This window comes from Excalfactoria chinensis, chromosome 3 (genome assembly GCF_039878825.1).
Source record: "Excalfactoria chinensis isolate bCotChi1 chromosome 3, bCotChi1.hap2, whole genome shotgun sequence".
Classification (NCBI taxonomy): Eukaryota; Metazoa; Chordata; class Aves; order Galliformes; family Phasianidae; genus Excalfactoria; species Excalfactoria chinensis.
The window spans coordinates 44,970,183-44,986,276 of record NC_092827.1 but is presented as its reverse complement, the minus strand read 5'-3'; the positions used below and the strand labels follow the sequence as shown (position 1 = coordinate 44,986,276).

General features: G+C 37.3%; 1 protein-coding gene across 1 annotated transcript in view; it reads left to right on the top strand.

Moving 5' to 3' along the window:
• ROS1 (ROS proto-oncogene 1, receptor tyrosine kinase) overlaps positions 1–16,094 on the top strand; it is a 72,891-nt gene that overhangs the window by 35,983 nt on the left and 20,814 nt on the right. The window contains exons 28-38 of the mRNA XM_072332666.1: positions 2,291–2,508; positions 3,073–3,214; positions 6,087–6,319; positions 7,175–7,351; positions 8,393–8,567; positions 8,999–9,116; positions 11,667–11,854; positions 12,437–12,526; positions 13,245–13,380; positions 13,779–13,941; positions 14,195–14,259. Of these exons, the coding sequence (XP_072188767.1) occupies positions 2,291–2,508; positions 3,073–3,214; positions 6,087–6,319; positions 7,175–7,351; positions 8,393–8,567; positions 8,999–9,116; positions 11,667–11,854; positions 12,437–12,526; positions 13,245–13,380; positions 13,779–13,941; positions 14,195–14,259 (1,705 nt within the window). The remainder of the gene's footprint in view (positions 1–2,290; positions 2,509–3,072; positions 3,215–6,086; positions 6,320–7,174; positions 7,352–8,392; positions 8,568–8,998; positions 9,117–11,666; positions 11,855–12,436; positions 12,527–13,244; positions 13,381–13,778; positions 13,942–14,194; positions 14,260–16,094) is intronic.

Genomic DNA, 16,094 nt, shown 5'->3' with positions numbered 1-16,094 from the left:
ACTATATGTATTTATATTTATAAAAGATGGAAATAAGGATTAACTAAGTGTTGCATGGAAGGACATAATAGTGATTATTGCCTGTGGTTTAATGGCTCAGGATAGTAATTAAAGGAATATACCTATTTTCAAAGTTGTGTTGAACCTGGTGAGTTGAGAATGGTGGTGAACCTTGAAGTACTGAAAAAGAGCAACCATTGTGTCCTGAAGACGATCAGTTGTCATGAGGTACTGCAAGAGTTTAGTAATGATCTTTGTCATGATACAGAATTCTGCTGTTGTTCACAAGTATGGAAAGCTGAAAAAAAAATGTGTATATTCTTCCAAAGATGAACAGATAAGAGCTCTGCTTATTAAAGTGATTTATAAAATAATGCCAGAGAGGCGATTCCAGCTTACATGTTAGTAGACTCAGGCTTCACTTACTACTCCTTTTTTGTTTTGTTCTAAAGAAATGATGATAGAATAGTAATGAATGAAGGAAAAATTATTTTTAATGCAATTCCAGGATTCATGGTACCTACAGGGATTATATTTGTAAGTACAGAGGTTTAGAACAGCTAGTAGCATGTTTAATATATTAAAAATAATTCCTTAATTTTTACATAAAAAAACTGGCAAACATACAAGAGGGTATTTTAATAGGATGGATCTCTATGGAATGAAACATTTTATGCTGGTTTGAGGTAGCTGGCAGAATTTCATCTGCCCACAGCTTCTCTGACCAAAACCCAGGCTATTCTTATCAGTACTTCAGGCAAATTTAATCCCATGAAGTCTCTGTGGGCTTGGGATTGGTGCAGGATCCTGGCTTGGCCCTGGTACAGACTGAGCCAGAGATACAGCTCATTTGAAGAAATCCAGGCTTGGCTGGTGCAGAAAGGGAACAGCTGGTATTTGGTCCAATGGGTCTGTTTCTACCCAGAGATCTCCACAGAGCTCTTCCCACTAACGATGGCTTCTGAAAATAAATATATAGTGGGATAAAAATATTTTGCATTTAATGAAGAAAACAAACAGACAAAGCAACAAAACAAGAGAAAAACATTGGTCAGAATTATTTGCACAAGTTTAAGAGCAAAGGAAATAAAAATTTTAAAGTAAGAAAAAAAAATTTCTACTTGGTACTGAAAAAGTGATGTTTGCAAAGACCATCTGGGTTGACTGACAAGCTTTTTATTGCCTTAGTGATGTGTGCAGGTAGTGCAGCTAGTTTCCTTTCATCCTAACCTATTTAATTGCCATCCAGAGACATGATGTCAGTTGATCATTTAACACATCAGAAGCACTCAGTGAAAATTATTGTCCTGTCACAGGCTCTGTGAGAGAATGATTTCTCTTCAGGGTTAGAAGGAAGGGGACTGAATATGTAGCAAAGGATTTTCTTTTCCCCCAGTGTAAGCATGTTTCTATGGGATTGCCTGACAGAAACTTCAGTTACGAAAATGACTCCGTTCTTTATTCCACCTTGGATTTTTCCCATGAGAGTTTTACCACTCTAAACAACTATACACCATCAAAGAGTGAACCTTACATTTATTTCTACCAAATAGCCTTTCTTATTCTTTTTCCCTTATAAGCATGAACCTGCTTTTGGTAGGAGTGACAGGGTTGCTCATTTAGGGAGAAAAGATCTTGACAATGAGGCCAATTGTTCTTGCCTAAGGGCAAACAATTGTTCTTGCACCATTATTTCTTTCCAAGTAGCAAGTCAATTGAGTAAATTTTTAGGTTGTTTTTTAAAAGTACATCAAGTGACAAGGGTTTTTATTTTGTTACTTCTTTTATGCTATTATGTGATAAACTCCTTTCCAAATCTTGTCCCCCCATTCCCTGTTGTTACCATGAACTTTACAAGTGAAAAACTGTTTGGAAGTAAATGAAATAACCTTTAATTGCTAGGGAAAGCTAGTCTCTATTCTACGTATTTGCCTTTCCTATGACAAGCAAGTTTGGACTCACCAATGCGCACTACTTTCAGTAACACAGCAACTAAGGTCTGAATTTCCAAAGTATTTAGGTACCTAAAGAAGCATCAAAATATTTTAGCAATTCTGATCTTACTTTGAATTACTTACTTGAAAAAGCCTTTACTTTGTTTATTACTATTATTTTAATCTATGAAACTAACCAAATATACTATATCCAAGTGATATTTTATTATGTTTCTATTTGTGGAAGAGGTTTTGTGGTTATTATTTTGTCATATGAACAGCAATAGTATCCCATGCACATTTAGATTGGTCCAACAGTAATTGCTTTTTTTTTCATTTGTTAATGTCTTTCCTAGATAAGAGATGCCTGACTCCATTACTAGACACTGAGAAACCTACTATCCTTGATACAACAAACACTAGTTTTACATTAAGCTTACCATCTGTCACAACACAGCAGCTCTGCCCCAGCATATCCCAGCCTACACCAACATATCTGGTATTTTTCAGAGAAATGACTAGCAACGATGAGAACTCGACCTACTATTTCTCTACTCTACAGCAAAAAACTTTGGTATGTCTATTTTGGAACAAAGAACGCATGTACTACCATATAAAACAGTGAATGTGAAATTGTAATTATTTTATAAACCATTCTGTAACTTTCTTTTTAACTTTTATTTTTTCTGAAAATCCCATACTAATTATTGTTTGTGATTGGTGTTTTGCTAAGTGGGGGATTACTTCACTTTTCCTTGGGCAAGTACTCATCTATATTTCAACACGTCCTTACTAACATCTGGTTGCACTGGATCTCTGGTTTCTACTTGAAAAAAGAGATGTTGAAGTTGTTATTAAATAAACACATTTTTAAGTGTTTAAATAAATCTTCAGCATGTTCAGCAACAGTAAGTCTTGATTTTATGTACTTTGATGTAGTTCTACTTGCCTTAGTAAAGTTTTTTTCCATAACTTTTTTTTAAACTTTGCCATTTCCTATTCAAACACCAGTCACTGAACAGAACATTACTGTAGCCATGCTAATTGCACATAATTACTAATGTAACAGGCAGATGATTAGTGTTACATGTGAGTACTTTCTAAGAATACAAGTTTATTATCTGATTTCAAATTACAGGAAATTCAGGAACCCATTGCTGTCATAAACAACCTAAAACCATTTTCAAGCTATGCCATACGAGTTGCTGTGAAAAATTACTATTCAGATCAAAACCACCTGGCTATAGGAAGGGAGACAATCAGCACAACTCTATATGGAGGTTTGTTTCACATTTTATTCTGGCTTTAACCATAATTCTCATCTCAGTTAAAGAAATACTTGAGTAGCAAGTCAGAAAGTAGTGAAATTTTCTGCTCAAATTGGAATCAGCATAGATGTTCACAAGAACTACACAACTACAAGTTTATTCTTGTGACATGCAGCTAGACCTGTGCATAACATAGCAAGATTCCAAAGATCTCCCTTTCTCTCTCTTTGCCTCTATTTGGGTTCTGTCTGCCCTGCTATTTTTCTTTCTTTTTTTTTTTTTTTTTTTACCACTTAATCAGATTTCTCACTGTCTGAAGCACTGAGCAAATAGGCTCTCATCCCATGCAGATCTATGAATATTTTGAGCATATTCCTAAAGAATCTGTTGCAGAAGGTAAGAAATGATGACCTAATGTCATGTTTTTATGATTTTTGGTTACTGGTATTCCACATCATGTAGTGCACTGGGAGTTAAAGTGTTAATGCTCCAGTTCCGGGTACCTGTCTGGAAGAGAAGAACTACATTCCCCAGGGGGCTTTGAGGTCAGAGAGGAGATAGAACTCCTGGCAAGGTCACCTGATTGGATTTTTTCTTTGTGGCTCTTCTCCTTCATCTCTCTCTTGCTGCTGCCCATCCCGACTACGTGCATCACTTCAGTATTACTGTAAGGCCTACATTCTTGGTGGTCAGTTTCAATTCTTTGCATGGGAATCCATGTCTGTACTGCAAAGTTCATACAACTTGCTGATTGAGTAAGATCAGATACTATTGAGATATGGCAGGAATTCACACTTTTGCTTCTTTGTGTGGTAAACTGAGCCAACCTGCAGCAATGTACACCCTTTCTGTGGAGGAACTTGAACGCTGAATGTGAAATGAGAGACTGGGTCGCTCCACTGAAATGGAATTTTTCAGGCTCAAGTCAAGTGAAACCTGAAACTCAAAACAAACATCTTTAGTTGGGCAAAACAAAACAGCGTGACCAAAACAAATGAAGTCTGAAAACAAAATAGAAAAAAGAAAATAAATGATAATAATTAAAAAGAAAAAAAAAAAAAAGAAAAAAAAAAAAAGATCCCAAACCCCGAGCTGTTTCACAGGTATTTTGATCAACACTCAGAGCTTTTCACAATTTGTTGAAAATTTTCCAACCAGCTGTGACTAGAATGTGTTTGTGTCCCAGCACTTGTGTTCTCAATTTCATGAATGTAACTACTGGTTTAAATTGTAATCAGATGCTACTAGAGCCTCTTGAAGTGTGTATGCTATTTCACACCTCAGAAGCTATGTACATTCCCTCACCTTCCCTCAATTCTGTATTGAAATGAAAGAAGCTTGGATTAGTCTATACTTTCTAACAAATAGGAAAATAGAAGGAATGAAAAAAGTACAACTTGGAAAAATTAATGCATTGCTCTTGCCACAGAGTGTCACTCTTCCTCCACATATCTTTTAGCTAGTGAAACAAATCATTTTCCTTCTTTGCTAGCTTAGCTTCTGCACATTTCACTGAAATGACCTGCAATCTTTGCTGCTAAGGCATACATTAGAGAATATGTTCTCTTCATTTTGAAATGTTGGGAATCTATTTAGTGTAACAACTTTTAACTTTTTATGTATCTAGACAGTTCTGTAAGAAAGAAAGAATGTTTAATACAGAGTTGGGGCATTCCATTTACCAGTTCAAGCCGTGATCAAAAAGATCCAAAGGAAGAGTTTATTTTGTCAAAAGTGCTAGTAAGAAGTCTACTGGCATGGGAAACAGACCAACAGTCAAGTTTCTTGCTTGCATAACTCAGACAGAGAATGTATTTCTGAACAAAATTGTAAATGATAGCAAGAAATGCTTAGGAGTTCTCAGCTGGCTTCCTCTTCTGCAGAGCCTATGTAACAAGCTATCTTGAATACATCTAAATTTGTTCTTGGAGTCTAGAAACACCTCTCAAAGTGAACAAAATAAGTCTCTTAAATTGTGAGATTCTGAACTGCACAAAACAAAGAACTGAAGAATATATGAAATTATGGAAAAATGAACTTGAGGGGGTTGTGTTTTATCTAACAACCCTTTCAATTCAATCCTGCTTACGTGACGAGTTTGCAAATATTTTTTTCTTTTGTAAATCACTTACTAGTCCATTTGACTGATAATCCAATATTTTTATTCACCACCAAATTTGAGTGTAGCACATCTCCAAAGTTTAGAAAGCTGAATACATTAGGTGAGTTTGTGATGTTTTACTGTCTTGTTAGCTGCCTTCTCTTTGCTCACCAGTAACAGACGGGTATCTTAGGTGTATTTAGGTCAAAGGCCAACCTCGTGTATTATATGAGAAATCCTCAGTTTAATGATTTCTTTTAAAGAAAGGAGAATACATGGAAGTTATGCAGAAACTTATTTTTTTTCCAGAGGTTTAATTCTTTATAAAAGAAATTTATCTCTTAGATCAGATAAAAATAAATCAGTTTTACACTGCATTGGAACTGTTCAATTTATAGAGCCCAACCTGAATGATTTAATTAATCTCTGAATGTATATTTTAAAGAATATTGCAATACATGATCAAGTTTGAGGGTTCCTTCTTTCCAATTGGAATAGAGGACATGAATTTTTTTTAGTGCATATCCAAGTTAGTGTCTTACTACACTCAAATCTGAAACTGATGAGAGAGCAGGAGTTCAGTGATATGACTGTAAAGTTATAGGACACCAGATATGTTTTTGCCTGCTTGCATTGTACAATAGCCAAGAATACTACCGTATTCGTAACTTGTTTTTCCTTCCTCTATGATATTTTTTTATTTTCCTAAAAATCAATCAAACAAAAAAGAACAAAACAGTGAGGTCCATACCAAAATTAGATTCATTTTAATTTCTCTTCCAGTACCAGAGGGAGTTGATTCCATTAAGGTGGTGGTTTTGTCCGATACTACTATCAACATATCTTGGAGTGAGCCTCTGGAACCAAATGGACCTCTGGAATCCATCCGCTATCAAATCTCTGTCAATTTATTGTCTTTGATCCCAGAAGCTCCCTTGAGAAAAAGTGAATTTCCAAATGGGACACTTTCATGGTCTGTCAGTGGTCTCCAGTCTGGAACAAACAATTTGTTCAAGGTATGATTATAAGCAGTATAACCACTACCTGTTGTTCACTAACCTGTAAGTTTTCAGACTATACCCCTCTAAATCTGTATGTCTATTTTGAAAATATAAGTTCAAAACTTGACATATTTCTGTCAGTTTTCTAGTATTCTGGTTAAGGAAAATCAAACGTCGCAATTTATTCCCATACGAGTTTTTCAGATGAAATCCTTTAACTTAGGTATTTTCTATTGTGGGAGCATTTCACTAACATCAAGACTAAATATGATCTTCTGCTACAGTCTTGCTGTGGTTGCCTTCATACATGCTGAAGGAGGATCAACAGATGGGAAACCTCCATTCTCCATGGAGGCCACATACCTCTGAAGCACTGGCTGTGTGAGTGAAATGAGTGACAGCCAATTGATTAAGTTTTATCTTTGTGGGCTTAATCATTTTACCAATTGCTGTTTTTCCTTTAATAACTATATTTTCCTTTAGTAAAAAAAGAAAAAAAAAAAGAAAAAGTCCAATAAAACAAAACAAAAGTATCTGATATGGTGTTTTTGTGATTTGGAAACACAATCCAGCATATGATGTAATGTCTGCATGCTGGTGTAAGAATCTGTGGCATTTAGGAAGGGTCTAAAAAGAGAAGAGTTTTAGTAAGAAAGACGAAACTGAAAAGATTCTTTCAGTAGGGGACTGCAGAAACCATTGACATCCATCCTAAAGATATGTAACATTGAAGCTGCACAAAATATTTCATCCTAGATTGCCTGAATAGTATATTGTTTTATGTAAGTTATCCTTCCAAACACTCTGAGTGTCTAAAGCCACCTTTTCTACCTGGTCTTGTACTGTACAGTTCATCTGTTTCCTTCCTAGGTTTTTGCTTTTCATCCCAATGAGAACTGGTTTTCTGAAAGTGTGCCTGTTATTGCAAAAACTTTTGAGACTCCACTTTCACCTTCCAATATAATCCCCAGAAATACCAGTTTCCAGCTAGAATGGAGAGCTCCTCTGCACATCAATGGAACCAGCTTTTGGTTTGAGCTGCGCAAGGTAAAAATACTTTTTTTTTTTTGTTGTTTTTTCCATACCAGATTAAACTTAACCCAGTTCTGTCCTCATGCAAGACAGCATGGCAGGGCATACATGAAGAATCTCAGTGGTTAATTTGGGCACAGTGATGTCAGTCTTAGTGACTCAGAAGGAACAGGATGGAGGCAGCATTTGCCAGGAACAAGGAGGAGTGCAGCTGCAGCATTTAATACTCCACAGTGCCAAAGGACATCCTGGATGACCCCACCAGAATTCCTTCTGTGTCTCCTGTTTCAGTATAGTTCCCTCCCTCTTTCCTCACTGCCCTCCCCCAGTCTGCCTGTTAGCTGTGAACTGTATGTCCACTCTGCAAAAGAAAATAAAGAAAAGGACGTTTGGCATTGAATGTCAGCTACAAGCTGGTATTTGATTTTTATTTTCCTATGATAGTAGTTAGGAGAAAATGCTGGACAGAAAAACAGGTCCAGTAGCGCAGACTGCAGAGATAAGTGCTGCAGTGACAGCAGTATGGATGGAAGCTTCAGGTTTTAATGTTTAGACCACCAGACACAGAAAATGTCCTGCGCTAACCTGGATCACTTAGATTCTTTGATATAGATAATCAGATCCATGAAGCCTACACCAGATGTTTCCCACTTGCCATGTAACAAGTGTCATAGCGCAAACTCCACTTACCCATCTCCTTTCAACTGCATAATGACAAACTGAACTCATGGTCATGTCACAGTGATCTAGAAATACAAGCTGCACAGAGCTAAGCAAGGGGAAGGCTCCTTTTGGTTGTGCAAATAGGTCACTTAATCTATTGTCCTTTGTGGTTGCCAAGACTTGCAAGTCTCCTGAAAACAAAGAAAAAAACACACCTGGTTTTTGTGTCCTTGGTCTCTAACAAGGTAAAGTCCTGTGACTGAAACAACACATGCATAACCTCTCCCTTACAATATTAAAACGTAACAAGGTGGTTATATATCCACAAATAGATCTGTGACATTTTTTCAATAGAGTAAGAAATCTGACCGTGATGACATTTTATTTTTCTAGTGGCAAACAAGAAGTGACTGGTTTTCTCCTGCAAGCACTACATGCACTACCGGCCCTATTTACACATGCAATCTCACAGGAACATTTCCTTCTGCCAATTATCTTGTAAGAGCAACAGTAATATATATTACAGGAATGAAAAGCACTTCCTCTCCAACAAGCTTTAAAACTACAGGTAAGCACATAGCATAGGATAACAAGATTTTAGGACTATTTTCAGAACATGAATAGTCAAAATATATTTTGTAAAAATTAACCATTAATTTTCTTATACCAGGACCTAATAGTTTTGGAAAATAAGTAGCAAAATACCAAGAAATTAAAATTCACTTCAAGTGGAACATGGGGAAAAGAGTGAGGGAAATTGAGATGAGATGCCTATATTCATATTAACTCATAACTACTCATGAAAAGTTGCATGTGAGTGAAAATTTTGAAATTTTCTCATCACAAAGAGAAGGCCAAAGACTCATTTTTCATGGGGGATTATTGATGCTGATCCTTGCTTCTTTTGTATGTTCACTCTTGTACACGTCTAACTTTTGCTCCTTACTGTTAGCCTTTTGTTTTGTGCTAACGTGTGCTATCTTCCCCATTTGGCCAAAGCTGGTGTTCCCAGTAAGCCAGGAACACCCAAAAGAGCAGAAGGCTCTAAAAACTCTGTACAGTGGGAAAAGGCTGAAGACAATGGAAGCAACCTCACCTACTACATCTTAGAAAGCAGGTAAGCAATGTGTGAAAGGACTTGTTACCTAGGGAGCAGCCCAGAATAAAACTGGGTGAGGAGTGACAGGCTTTCCTAGAGGCTTTTGTTGTTAGGATATGTGGACAGGTGGACTAACCTGGTGCCAAGTGTGTTGTAGTCAACCACTTCCCTCTGAGGAAGCACTGCCCTTTGAGTCCAAAACAGTGTGGAAGTTTTGGAAATTGCCAAGAATTAGCTATTTTTCCCTGAAGTTGTCACTGCTTGGGCTTTTGTACAAACCAGAAGGGTAAATCAGCCTTGTGTCTTGCTATCACAAGAGGAATTCCTATGAACAACTTTCCACTTATTCTGTAATTGCTTTTGCAATTGTAATTAAGAGACAAGAGAGCTCATGATTTGTTGAGGAAGTTTAAGGACATAAAGTGTGAAATTTCTGAACTGACAAGCAATTTTTGTTTTCCCTGTTTTGAATATGCGGATTGACACATTTTCATTTGTTCTGATTTTCTGTAGATTATTGGGGTTGTATTTAGATTCTGGACAATCTGAAGTACATCTGATAGAGCTAATCATTTTTGGAAATACAGATATGAGATCTCAAGGGATTTCAATATATCTTCAATGGGAATACTGAAATGTCAATAATGTAAATGGCCTCTCTTGAAGGATCTCATACGTCTGTAAAATAAGTAGCCATTTTTTGTCATTAATTCCCAGAAAGCACAGAGGAAAATATACACTAACAACATTTCCAGACCAATCCTTGAAATATGGGAATCTATTTGGATAAATATTGTTCATTCAAAGATTTGGAAATCTTTCAAATCTGAATTTTTAAATATTTAGCTAATATTCTCAGCTAAAATATATGTAGAAATATCATAGCATTCGGTAGACATAAGGAAAGTTCATATAATGTTACCAAAAAGAGTCATAAGGTAGTCTCACCAATAGGAGAAAATTTGATAATATTTGTAGTAATTTGTCAAATACAAATCACTTGGACTTATTAGGCCCCACTGAGTGCTAATTCACACTTACTCCTGCACAAGGAATACTAGGGCTGAATGGACAGGTTAGAGTACATTGTTGATGGCTGTGACTTAGAAAGTTCTCATTGTTTTGACCAGTATTTGACCAAGTGTGTTTAATGCAGTCAGTGAAAGGTTTAATTAATGCATTATTTAAAACTGAAGGAGGTTCAATTTCCTGAGATATTCCTATCACATTTTAAATGAGCAGTGATAGAGGGAAGCTAATATTTCCTTCCTTTTCCTCAATTAACTTAATGCTCATGAAAGTTACAGACTCACAATACTGTGGTGTTGAGCATACTCTACTTATGTAAGTTTTCACTCAGAAATATTTTCTTGGTTCTGTAAGGTTCTATACATTTCTATGAGTGTACAGCAGCACTGACTTTCATGCTATGAGTCCACAATAATTCTGACACAGCCACATTGTGCCTGATTTTCTGTGGCCTGGGTCAGGGCTGTCTTTTAGTTGCTGTGTTCTCCAGGCTGCAGCTTCATATTCATCTCTGGAATCATACTACATCACTGAGGCTTTTTTTAGTTGAAGGAAATATATCTTTTTCTCTTGCAGCTTCAGTGCACAAATGCAGAGGTTTTTGAACTGCACTTCAAGCCTCAAGGTATTTCTATGCCCTTCAGAGAAGTGTAAAGTCAGACCCATAGTATTTGAGAAAATGTTTGTATAGCCTTCTGAAGTAACTCATTTTTCATGCAGCCACAGTAGGGATGTGAACATGAAAATATAGGTTTTACTTGTCTTTTTGTTTAGAAGTGTTTGGCTTCTTTTCTGAATCAAAGCATATTGGGAGAGTGATTGACATACCCATGAAGGTCATATCACATGAAATATTACAGTCCTGTGTGACATGAAATGATATTTCACATATTGCCTTTCAAGTTTAATGTGTGGTCTTCTCTTGGTTGATGAATAATCAGCTCTGGATTTATTGTGAGCAATCAATCTCAGTCCAATGGGGAATGGAAGAAATATACGCAGCAGTCAGCAGATACTATGGGAACCTGGCTAGCTAAAGAATTGTGTCTTCCCTGCCAATGACTTGCTTCCTGTTTAGCTTGTGAAACCTGATGCACAAGAGCCACTGAATTACCCTGGGCCCAGGAAAGCAAGAACTTCTAACAGTACACAAAATAAACACTGCTTTGTTGTTTTTGTTTGATTTTTTGTTTGTTTGTTTGTTTGTTTGTTTTTTCCTGAAAGTTAAATAAGAAGTTCTGAAACCTTGGCTGTAAGGTGTGCACTGAAATGGATGAAAGTGTGCCAGCAGCTTTGTACATCTAAAATGTTCTAGCATTTCATTTCCAATGCCAAACTGAGGATGTGTGATTCCTGACATTGCTGAAATGGCATGATACAACTTTCTGCTCCAGAGCCAAAACCCTATGAATAGGTTGAGCTTTCATGCAGGCAGAGAGATTTTGAGAAATCTGAGGAAGTGAAGAATGGAGGAGAAGCAGAGAACAACATTTACTGCATTAATGATGTACCTGGGTTGTTTCATTGTCCCCCTTGTAGGGAGCAGTCTGGGAATACCAACAAAGTGAAGTCCTTGTGGGTTGTGGTTTACAATGGTTCTTGTGACAGTATTTGCACATGGAAGGCCGAGAACTTAGAAGGAACTTTTCAGTTCAGAGCAGCAGCTGCAAATATGCTGGGGCTTGGTGAATACAGTGACACAAGCAAAGATATTGTGTTGACTAAAGGTATGTCCTACACTTTTATGTTTTATTAATCAAGACTTCTTTCAGAATAAATATACTCATTTCAGAAGAGAGACCTATTTTGTGATGAAGTTGTTGCACAAAGAATGTGTGTGCAGGGTAATCACTGGTAGCATTCACGTGGTAACCCCAGCTGCGACTGATTTGCACAGAACAGCAGGCCTGAACTTTGATTCTGCTTGTTTATACTGATTTACCTCCATGGTTCCGCACTTTGCATCATGATGTGATTCTTAAAATAAATGTAAGCTTCCATGCTGGATAGAGATGTGAGAATTACTACTTGATGTCAGTCAAAATGCTAGGTCTGTACATTGCCATCATTTTTGAAAATCCCATCTTGCATGATCAAGCAGTTGGCACATTCTCTTTACATACATACTGTAGGTCATCAGGGCGTAAATAGTAGAAACCTAGAGGAAGAGAATTAATTTGACCAAATATAGATGTGTCTGCATAGCCTACAAGACAGCTTTGTGCAGAGAAAGACGCTCAACCAACTCTGTTAGGTTGATACAGTTCGTATATAGAGTCGTTTACCAAATTTCCCCTTCTATTTAACAGATACTGTGACCTCTCCAGATATCACTGCTATTGTTGCTGTGATTGGAGCAGTTGTACTCTGCTTGACTATGATCATACTGTTTGCTTTTGGTATGTGGTTGATTTTTTTTTTCTTGCATAACCTTGGTTTGCCAGGCATTTCAGATAGCAGAAGATGCTGGGCCTCCGGGTTTAGAGAAATGCTGAACAATCTGCGGTGTGGAAACTGGAGGGAATTTCTGAGTTCTCGTCCTTTGAGGTCCTAAAGATGTATGGTTACATTTTCAGCATCTAGGAAAGGATAACAGTTCACTCTATCTTAAGGCATTTATTGCTGCAGATTCCTTGCAGAAAAAGCATAGAAATGCTGAAGGTGCTCTGACATTCTCATGTACCCTTATGAAAACTTGTAATTCCCAAGTCAGGTATTGTGTTTATTCACCAAAAAAATTCATTTTGTCACTTTCAACTTTCTTCCTGAAGGAAGGATGCAGAAATATGTATATACAGTATATATATCTAGATAAGATGGTCCTCTCCTCTCATTCCTCATCTTTGCCAAGAGATACTGCACCAGCCCTTAGGGTTTTAGTCTTGTCACATACAGAAGTGGATGCTTGCTTAATTTCTCAGTTTTCTGTCTTCTGTGGGGAAAGGTAGTAGCAAAGGGAAATGTCTTGTTCACACAATCTGCCAAAGGGTCATGCTTTACAGAATGACAAAAACAACAACAAACAAGCAACAAAAAAACTTGCAGCCTTTCAGTGTCTACTCACATTCTGGGATGCTTTCAGAGTAAAATATCTTATGGTCTTCTTTTCAATTTCAGTATGGCACCAAAGATGGAAATCCAGAAAACCAGCCTTAACTGGGCAGATAGTGCTTGTCAAGGAAGATAAAGAATTAGCTCAACTCAGGGGGATGGCTGAGACAGTGGGATTAGCCAATGCTTGTTATGCTGTCAGGTATGTCTTTGGAGGAAATGCATTTTCAGGACAAAAACATGGAAGAGGGCTTCCCTGAATCAGTTTTTATCAGCATTGTAATCCCTGACAACCTGATGTGATTCTGGGGGCCACATCTGCTCAGCAGGGCAGCTCTGCTCTGAAATACGCCATGCCAAGCTGGTTCCTTGGTATACAGCCTGGCCTGGATTTCCTCTAGCCCACCCTGAGTGCTCACTTTGGCAAGAAACACAAGTGAAGGGGGAGGGAAGGTATTTTCTAAGAGATTCTGAAACAGTCAGGTTTCACCCGAACTCATCTTAAATGTAGTTCACAAGACAAATATTATTAGATTTGATTATTAGATAGTTTCAAGCATTTTTAAATACTAACAAGTGACTAATATTGCTGTTATGCAGCACTCTTCCTTCTCAAGAAGAGATTGAGTCATTGCCAGCATTTCCTCGGGACAAATTGAACTTACACAAGTTGTTAGGAAGTGGAGCATTTGGAGAGGTGTATGAAGGGACTGCGCTAGACATCCTGTCAGATGGCAGTGGAGAATCAAAAGTAGCAGTCAAGGTAATTACATCTGTACAGTATTCTGGAAACAAAATGGAATGGGCAGAGATTCAGCTCAGAGGTTATACTGCTGAAACAAGGATTGAGAAATTTGGCTATTTCCTTGCTGGATTCCTTGCAAGTCACTTAAAGCTGAGCCTATCACTTCGTAACAACTTCTGGAAAATACCATATATTTCAGGCTGTGTCTATGTCACCAGTATGTGTTAAAAGTGATAGTGACGTAAGTGTTCTTCTGCTTTCTGTTGAGTAGACTTTGAAGAGGGGTGCAACAGACCAAGAGAAGAGTGAATTCTTGAAAGAGGCACACTTAATGAGGTAGGAAAAGCTTTGCCATTGGGTATCCTTCAAAGCTGCTCTCATATGAGTGTGGTGGGCTTTGATAGGAATGAGAACATCTCTTTTCTCAACTGTGGCATTTAGGGGTAGTTTCCTGTTTCTTCTAAGAAACTCAGATTGCTACTGATTGATCACATGAAACTAAGGCTATAAAACTCTTGCAAAATTTAAGATTTGGGCTGCAAATTTGATATATTGATAGATTTGTTAGGTTTTGGACTGAGATATTTCAGTATCTTTGTTCCCCTAGAACTAAGTAGTTAAAGGTTAATAGCAACATTTGGCTGACACTATTTTGTCAAAATAATTGTATCGAAACAAGCTTATGCCTCACAGTTTCAATTTAGTATGGAAACTACTTTTTAAAACTGTGCATATTTACCACTAGAGGCTGCCACATACCTATCCTACTGAGGTGCACCCAGAAAAAATAATACATGTCCACAGTGTGAGGACTTCACGTGGAAAGGTCTGTGTGTCATCTTGAAGTCTTCCTCTCCAGAGTCTCCACAGAGACCAGTACAGACTGAAATTAAGTTTTGTTTGATTTTGAAGTACAATGTGGTTTTCAGGTGTGCTGATCCACACTTCCTTGATTTCCATTTCATAAATGCAGGGTTAGTATCATATTTTGAAAAATGAGCAGAAAACGTGATAGTGCTAAATTTGAGACTGATTTTTACTGTGCTTTTTTGTTATTGTTGCTTACAATTAGAATGTATCTATGTCTTTCATTATCTTACTTGACTTCTACCAAGCACTGTACACTAAAAAAGGTTAAAGGTTTATGAAATTCTGTTCATCAGTGAAGTCTCAAAGTAAGCCAAAAGCAAAAAGGCTACATACGTGGCTCTGGTTGCTTAAAAAACCTGTTATTCTTTGTTTAAATGTTGCTTGCTGTTTGAGAGCACACCCAGTAGTAGTGTATTGCTGTCTATACGGACTATAAGTTTCTTCTACTATTGCTATACAGCAGTGGGAAAAGTTTTGAGCTACCCGTATAACAAACAGTAATTTGATACTGGTTATTGGTGGGTCATTTGTGTATAAATACATGTAGCAAATTTCAGGGAGCATCCCATCACTTTGGAAATAAGAAATGACAGCTCAGTAGAGGAAGGACTGCAGGAACTGTAAGGAAAGGATCAAGTGCTCCTTCCTTCCTCTGTTTTTATTCTGGAGGGTGACAACATTGTCTGATGGAGTGGTATGTGCTGCAGGGGAATTGCCAAATTCAAAATCACACTTTTTTGCTGAAGAGCTTTTGCCCACACCTAAGATTAAGTGAATTGAAAGAGATTAGAAGGAAAATCTTACCCTGTTGTACTTGTTTGTTTATTCTGGTGCATCTGACAGCACTTTAGACACCACCCAACAGTGATGTCTTCAGTTTTCCCAACAGTGTCAGGTTTCTCTGGCTGATGGTGCAAGTCCTTTCACACAGCAGTGCAAAGAGAAAACTATTTTCAAACACAGTACATGTGGTTGTAAAAACATGGCCACTGAAAGAGTCAGTGAATATTTTGCATTGTTTATAAAGTGCAAGATCACAGAGGGCTGATTGCTCTGTCATAATCCCAAGACTTTGGACACACACAAGCAATTACTCTCATATGTGCTAGTTTTTCTCATGCGTATTTTGTTTCTCTTGAACAAAACAAAAACAGTTGAACAAAACAATTATCTAGATTGTAAGATGAAGATATTGTACCTTATGCTTCTATTTCTCTTTGTGCATTTCTCCAAATCAGTAGTTCTAATGTGACTACTGTAGTAGGAATACTCTATTAAAATAATAGAGATACTTCCAGTGT